Raw genomic sequence first — 8,159 nt, forward strand, 5'->3', positions numbered from 1 at the left:
CTCTCTCTCTCTCTCTACTATATATATACACTATATATATCTATATATATAGTATATATATATATTATTATTATATATATATATATATATATATATATATATACATAGTGAATATATATATATATGTGTGTGTGTGTGTGTGTGTGTGTATTTATATATATATTCAATATTGTTCTCGCCGTCTATTTGGTCTGGCTGCAAATACAGGACTCGCGACTGGCCCTCGAACGGTACCTTCACTACTTCAACCGCTACCAAAACCACGAGAACTCGTTAGCGATGGAATCTTCTCTAGTCAAGACAGTGAAAGAGAAGATATTGCTTCTACAGACCTTCAAGATGTCTTGGATTGAAGCTCAATTCTTGGAAAAAGCAAAAGACATCCTCCGAGCATGTCGAACCACCATGAAATACACATACGTCTTTGCCTTCTATCTCCAGAAGTGTCATCAACAGGATATATTTGAGGATAATCAAAAGGTTCGTCTACTCCGCCTGGTCCCTCACGCCCGATGTATGCATGGTCAATACATACACCCGATGTATGCATGGTCAATACACACACCCGATGTATGCATGGTCAATACACACACCCGATGTATGCATGGTCAATACACACACCTGATGTATGCATGGTCAATACACACGCCCGATGTATGCATGGTCAATACACACATGTATGTGTTGCCATTGAAGTTCATCTTTGTTGCTGCCTCGTCAAAGAACAGTTTTGTCTGCTCGCCAATGTACGAAGCTTTTGTCACACCTGTGTCTGGGGTCCATTTTGCATTGGTGGCATCAGGTATCCTCTTGAGTGCTGTGTACACGTTTCCCTTGTTCATAAGATGTTTTTTTTTATCCGGAGTTGTTGCAGCGTATTGTGTAATATCTATCAGTATCTCTCTCTGCGTGTGTGTCTGGGGGGGTACTCTGTTAAACTCTATCCGTATGCTAAGACTGCTTACAAACAACTGCAAACACCGCACAAGTTGTGAGTCGCCTGTGCACGCACGGGCTATGGCCTGCGAATCAGTGTCCTCTGGTCTGATCCATCATAGTTCTGACACCATAACACGTGATTTTTGTATTTCAATCACATGCATCGATGTATAGCGGTATTACTGTGTAACTGTATGAATACATAGCTGTGTATCAATGTATAACTGCACCATTGTATAATTTTATTAATGTATAACTGCAATAATGTATAATTGTATTCGTATATCACTGTATTAATGTATATCTGTATTAATGTATAGCTATACTAATGTAATACTGAATTAATGTATAACTGCATTAATGTATATTGATATTAATGTATTACTGCATTAATGTATAACTGTATTTATGTATTTCTGTATTAATATATAGCTATACCAATGTATTACTGCATTAATGTATATCTGTATTAATGTACAACTGCATTAGTGTATAACTATATTGATATATCACTGTATCAATGTATAACATTTTGGTTTAATGTATAACTGTATGAATTTATATCCACCAATGTATGATTATATTAATATATTACTGTATTTATGTATAACTGTAGTCATTTGTATCTGCATTATTGCATTACTGCATTAATGGATATCTACATCATCGTATAACTTCCTTAGTGTATTACTGTATTAATGTATAACTGCATTTTTGTATAACTATTAATGCATAGCTGCATTAGTGTATTACTGTATTAATGTATAACTACATTAATGTATTGCTGTATTAATGTATAACTGCATCAATGCATAACTGTGTTAATGTATAACCGCATTAATGTATTCCTGTATCAATATATAGCTACATCATTATATAACGGCAGTACTGTACAACCGTATTAATCCATAATATATTAACGTATACCTGCATTAACGTATACCTGTATTAATGTATATCTGCATTAATGTATACCTGTGTTAATGCATAACTGTATGGTCCATCACAGAATCTTGAGTTCGTTGTGGAGTCGCTGTCGGGTCTATTGGAGAAAGTGATGCCGCTCAATCAAACCGAAGCAGACGTGCAGAAGTTTAAGCAAGAGGTGTGTTGCACATCCATGCATAAAGCGCGCAGTAGCTAGCTATACATATCTCGTGAACCCCTACCACTCTATCGTCCCCATACCCATGCCATTAATTCAGGAGCGTCTCATGGGGTCGGCGGTGGCGTATGCGGTCATGTGTAGGTCTGAAGTTAGTCCCATATCTCTCCTTGATGTATTGCCGCGCTCTGGCAACCTCACTGCCCGCTTTCCAAAGATGAATGTTTGTGCATGCATGTGTTCAAGGACCGTGTACCTCTATGCATGTACACTTGAAACTGATATCATCTGGGCTTGCCCCTTCTGCACTGTCTCACAGGTTTTAGACAAAGGCTCCTACTGCGAAAGCCGGCGGCAAAAGTTACTCGACCACGTGCAAATGGGCTGGGATGAAAATCTTTGGGAGTTCAAGAACTAATCAGTTGTTCGGAAATAAATTTAGTTATACATTTTGTATATACCGAGTACAGTACATACGATTGAGAGGTCCGCATGCAAGTTTCAAGCGTGTTGTACACACTCATAGCATCGAGAGCCATGCCTGTTGTGCTACGGAAACTGCTGAACTTAATGCGCTTTCGCATTCATTTGGCGTGCGGTGTACTTCGCATACGTGATGATAAACGTTCATTTTAGTAACACCAGGTCGTTAACACAGTCAGTCCTCGTGGTCAACCCCACCACCACCACCACCACGTTTGTGATTCAATGCAACAACACAAGGGTATAATTCGCGAAGCATCGACGTTGCAACGAACAATAAAACGCGTCCGTTTATTTGCATACTATACTACTATTTGGTGCAAGACCTAGTACATACGATGAATAAGCTCTTGCCTTAAACTAATTTCGTCACAAGTAGTACTCAGCACAATCCATCCATCCATCCTACTCGTCGAAGAAGTTGGATATATTCCATTCGTACACCGGCCTTGAGTTTGCCGGGTTTGAATTGGCCCAGACCTTCACATTGCCGGTGGCTGCGTCCAACAAGTAGGTGACCAGTGTGGTGGGAGTGTAAATGGGGTAGTGCTTCTCCTCCGTATCTCCAAGCCGTGCGACGATATCGTGGCCATTGCGACTGGTGGTAAGGCATCGCTGCGCAGTTGTCTCCAGTCAGTGGACTTTGTGCGCTGCTCCCCTTTCACGGAGGGCACCTGGGGAAGTATAAGGTAGTGTGAGAACAGAAGGGGAGGCGGTTGAGATTCTTTACTTGGATCTGAACGGTCAGTTAGTACTGAGATGGCGTAGAAATCCGCTGGCTATAACTACCAAGGTAAATAGAAAAACTTGAAATAAAACCAAAATCAAATCTCATTCTGTATATGTCAGCAACAATGCATAAACTAATACTTCATCCATCATGACTTAATAGAATGCCATAGATACTGCATGCCCTGTGACCAGAGAGGCAAATCACGTGTGTGGATGGCCCAATTGTGGCGACACATTCACATTCGTGGTGTCTAATGTGACCACAGTACATTTGCATTCGGTGTGTGTATGGCCCATAAATAGTACATTTGCCTTCGGTGTGTGTATGCCCATAAATAGTACATTTGCATTCTGCGTGTGTATGCCCATATATAGTACATTTGCATTTGGTGTGTGTATGCCCATAAATAGTACATTTGCATTCGATGTGTGTATGGCCGCCCAAACAATCGTCGGCCCTTGTTTGATGTGATATGTAGCACTCGCCCCTACGACTGACACGGTGGCGCAGTCGATTGCAAGGGTGTCTCTTGCCGCTTCAAAATTATCCACTTCCATACTCCAAGCCATCACCAAACTGAAGTAACACACATAGCATGCAAGCTCTGCCTTACCTTCAAGTGTTTGTAGTCGTTGAAGTGTGACTTATTCTTGTTAAGTATTTGAACGCTGCTAGAGTCCTCCCATACCTCGATGTTGCCCGCAAGGTTCTCCTTGCACGACACTACGTTCAAGCTGTGGAGTAATCGGCAAATTTGTATATATATACATTGGTACTATCATTTTGCATGCACCAGGGTGCGAATTCAACAATCTTATGTTAGAGAGGGGCCTGCTGTGGCGTGTGGTGAGCATTCACCGGAAATCCTAACCTGCATCTTATCATACAAAATACAACGCACCCCCAAAGATATGAGGAAAGTCACTCTGCAAGAAAAGCTTCTAAAGCTGAATCTAGTAGATCTACACAGCACACATGGAAGATCTGAGAAACCCACACAGTGATAAAAGCTGTGTGAGACTAGATCCAGACTTACTTGTAGCCCATGATCTGGCCGGGTGTCTCTAAGGCCTTGACACATTCCTCGAAAGTGTTTGACAGCATTACCGATCACCATTCCCGGATAACACAGCCCTGCCACTGGCAGTCTACCGGATTCCTTTGTGAAATGATACGCTACGAAGTATACGTAAGGACGCACATCGTTGCTCCAGTCCTCGTTGTGGCCTGTACGTGTCCAAATCAAAATTAATCGGGTCAGCATAGAGGGTGCATATTACACTTTGGGCGCGTGTGGTTGGTAATAATGCAATCGTCTCCAGATCTCTTCTACTGACACCAGATTCGTTATTCTGAATATAGTATGAGTTGGCTACAAATGCATGTGAGCCCAGAGCTTCACTGCACTTGCACACAAGCATTTTCAGCAAAGCTTTTGAGTACCCAGAACATATAGATATATGCATACATGCATGTATACATTCAGAATGTATACATAACCCAGAATATATACCGTGAGCAATCTTGCCGTCATCCTCACTCATAAAGTCGCTGCAGTGCTCGTACTTGGTGCCGTCCACCTTGGCACTGTTGTTGTCTTGGTGCGCTAGATTGTTCAGCTCTTGCAATAGATTAATCATCCAGATATATTTCATTGGTACTCGTGCGCCGTCGGATATTCCTCTCATTCCTTCGACATATTGAGGATACACTCTGGTACTAACAGCCACCATTCTCTTGAAAGCTACACGGCCTAACTCTGAGTTTTCGATGAACTTCAAAAGGTCTATATTTTCCTTCACCTGTAAATGTAGTATGTGGGTGACTGTTGATAGTACCGCCATATTTAGCATTGTCAGTTGCGTAGCTAATGGTTAGATATTTCACTTGTGCGTAAGCAACTACGGATGAAAGTAGTTGAAAGCCCACAAGATACACACCACGCATCCACAAGTGACGATAGCATGAACAATATGTTTATATTACATAACAATGGGTACATTAGTAATTGATAATATGCGCAAACAAGAGCAGATTATATCCTATCTCATAGGTAACTAGAATAAAAATTTGTCACCGTTATTGTACCCACAAAAAATGCACACATATACACACACATATATATATATATATACATATGTATATATACGTGTGTGTGTGTGCGTGTGTGTGTGCGTGTATATATATATATATATATATATATAATTTTGAGGATGATCATCCACGAATACATTAACTTGATAAAATATACAGCAACCTCATATATGCAACTATGTCCCGAAAGTAAACTCAAAATACAACCATAGTTGGGCTGCACGGACATGAGAAGATAACATTATATCATATTTACTGTCTTTCTAAATTTTAATAGTTGTTAACTTCTATCCGGGACATGCTTGTATAGTATTTATCTAGCAGTTGAGGTTCCGTGACTATTTTGCGACAGTCGTCTGCAATTATATATAATTACCGTAAATATGTAGTCAGCAATTAGGCTCTGTGCTTTTTTCCCGTGATCATAGCCAGCCTGATAGAGATCATTGACCTTTCTCACGTGGAATAAAGGTGGAGCCTTAAGATTTTCCTTCTGTTCCCTTGTTTGGGGTAAACGGACAGCGTTCGCGTCACATACTGCACTAAGTGCTAGTAATGCAGCGATAGTAGTCAGAGCTATTCTGATCATACTCAATTGGCCGTTCGCTGTGATCTCGTGAGCTGCTACGGATATATTGAACAGAATAGGGTGCACCCAAATCGAAGAAGCGTGTTTATTTATATGTTCACAACACTTGTCTTCTCATTATAGTCAGTCTCTAGCGAATACATCCGAAGAAATTGCATTCGATGATAAATGATCAATCACAATTCAAAAAAAAAAACTCTTTATTTGGGAATTTAAAGTCAGTAAGCGCGCTTGACGATTTGACACTTGAAGAGTTGAGTCTTGACACTCGACAGAGGTCAGACTGACAGTGCCAGAGTGCTGTATCACTGTCAGTGGCACATATTTATTGTTTTTTCTATATAAAAATTTGGAGAAATAATAATAAAAAAGCAACAAAAATAATCTTTGTTTGACCCGCGTGTAAAATTCGACCAATGTATTATTGTTATTTATTAATAAAAATAAATCAAACATAAAAGAAGCAAAAAAACACTAAACCAAAATTTAAAAAAAGGAATTGCGCAATGCGTACACTGATGTTTCGAGTAATTATCACATTTTTTAACTACTCCATGGCATGTAAATCATTGTCCGTAGCAATACATCTACTATTTATATGCCCGGTGCCGTATGCGGTAAATATGCGGGTTGCGGGCCTGCGGCTGTGCTAGCTAGACTACTAGGCAGTATGCAGGAAAAAATATATCATTCATAATGAGATTTGTTAAGACTGCGACCACTATGCCTGCGACTCTCGATTGCGACCACTATGCCTGCGACTCTCGACTGCGACCACTATGCCTGCGACTCTCGACTGCGACCACTATGCCTGCGACTCTCGACTGCGACTACTATGCCTGCGACTCTCGACTGCGACAATTATGTCTGACGCTGTCGCCTGCGACCTGACGCTGTGAACCATATGCCTGCCATTAACATATTATCTATAAATAAATAAATAAAAACAACTTGCAGTGCCATTTTATTAATAAAACCAATGTAGAAAATATAGATAAATAAAAACATGCTGTACTATAATAGTTTTAAAAATAAAACCATGACGCGAGTTACAAAATTATTATTGCTGATATGTATGTGTTTTATGCGGCTTTATGCCAGCCATACATTAGAAGTTGGGAGATTGTCGCTGAGACATTGACATACGCACAATTGTATTACTATATCTATGACTGAAAAGGAGGCATGTGATACACACAATACACGGTCAAGGAAAGCTACACAAAATTACAAATACAGCTTTTAGACCCCAACTAAAGTTGTATCGTCGGATCGTGTCATTATTTGCATAAATTGACAGTAATTGATTATAATAGTTAGTGTATATAGTTTGGGAATCATGAAGTGTACACTGATATCATCTCTTAGGAATCCCAAAGAGATATTAGCTACCTTATTACGATATTACGATATAATTGTGCACGATGGACTCTACAAGCAAAATTTCCACGTAGTCTCTTGTCAATACTATCTCGATTCTACTTTTGAGGAGACACAATCTCGGTTGCTCCGATAAAGCACAACAATTAAAAATGTTGCGGGTGTGCGGTGGTCGATAGATAGAATGGACGAGTTCGTCGCTATACTAGCAGCCGGTATTACTTTATCCACGTATACTACATCCCGAATTGGCGCTACATGGTTTCACAGAAGGAGATAGAGAGTGGAAATCAGGATATGGACGAAAAGGTCTGAACCTACCACAAGTAAGTGTTGCGTATTATTTTTGCGTCTTATTCTTGCGACTATTTTTGCGTCTTATTTTGTGTGACTATTGCATGCGTCTTATTTATGCGACTATTGCATGCGTCTTATTTTTTGCTTATTTATGCGACTATTGGATACGTTTTATTTATGCGACTATTGCATACATCTTATTTTTCACGACTATTGCGTGCGTCTTATTTATGCGACTATTGCATGCGTCTTATTTATGTGACTATTGCATGCGTCTTAATTTTTGTGATTTTTGCATACTTCCTTTTTTTGTGACTATTGCATGCGTCTTATTTTTTGCGACTATTGCATGCATCTTATTTATGGGACTATTGCATGCGTCTTACTTTTGCGACTATTGCAATGCGTCTTATTTATGCGACTATTGCATACGTCTTATTTTTACGACTATTGCATGCGTCCTATTTATGTGACTATTGCACGCGTCTTATTTATGCGACTATTGCATGCGTCCTATTTTTTGTGATGCTTGCGTCTTA

At 39.8% G+C, this 8,159-nt stretch overlaps 3 protein-coding genes across 4 annotated transcripts in view; 2 read left to right on the forward strand and 1 right to left on the reverse strand.

Moving 5' to 3' along the window:
• Positions 1-205: 205 nt before the first annotated feature.
• SARC_03787 lies at positions 206-2,588 on the forward strand. 2 transcript variants are annotated; one of them, XM_014302394.1, is made up of 3 exons: positions 206-570; positions 1,949-2,044; positions 2,364-2,588. In XM_014302394.1, the coding sequence occupies exons 1-3, from the start codon at positions 280-282 to the stop codon at positions 2,460-2,462; spliced, it is 486 nt and encodes a 161-aa protein (XP_014157869.1). In that variant the 5' UTR covers positions 206-279; the 3' UTR covers positions 2,463-2,588. The 2 variants fall into 2 exon arrangements, with proteins under 2 accessions (XP_014157869.1, XP_014157868.1); XM_014302393.1 differs by having other exon boundaries at positions 206-480.
• Positions 2,589-2,960: 372 nt separating this feature from the next.
• Positions 2,961-4,900, reverse strand: SARC_03788 (hypothetical protein; the record flags this gene model as incomplete). The annotated part of the gene is made up of 3 exons (XM_014302395.1): positions 2,961-3,201; positions 4,297-4,487; positions 4,774-4,900. 3 exons carry the CDS (start codon positions 4,898-4,900, stop codon positions 3,010-3,012), a joined length of 510 nt encoding a protein of 169 aa, XP_014157870.1. The 3' UTR covers positions 2,961-3,009.
• A 2,607-nt stretch (positions 4,901-7,507) lies between these two features.
• Positions 7,508-8,159, forward strand: part of SARC_03789 (hypothetical protein) — a gene marked incomplete at both ends in the record, with an annotated part of 6,161 nt that continues 5,509 nt past the window's right edge. The window contains one exon of the mRNA XM_014302396.1: positions 7,508-7,554. Within this exon, the coding sequence (XP_014157871.1) occupies positions 7,508-7,554 (47 nt within the window). The remainder of the gene's footprint in view (positions 7,555-8,159) is intronic.

This window comes from Sphaeroforma arctica (assembly GCF_001186125.1).
Source record: "Sphaeroforma arctica JP610 unplaced genomic scaffold supercont1.201, whole genome shotgun sequence".
Lineage (NCBI taxonomy): Eukaryota > Ichthyosporea > Ichthyophonida > Sphaeroforma > Sphaeroforma arctica.

Bases quoted from the DNA above. Each gene is read 5' to 3' on its own strand.
- SARC_03787 (XM_014302394.1), top strand. From the start codon at position 280: ATGGAATCTTCTCTAGTCAAGACAGTGAAAGAGAAGATATTGCTTCTA. The intron at 571-1,948 runs GTATGCATGGTC...GGTCCATCACAG, and splicing joins GGTCAATACACACACCCGAT to AATCTTGAGTTCGTTGTGGA. The intron at 2,045-2,363 runs GTGTGTTGCACA...ACTGTCTCACAG, and splicing joins TGCAGAAGTTTAAGCAAGAG to GTTTTAGACAAAGGCTCCTA.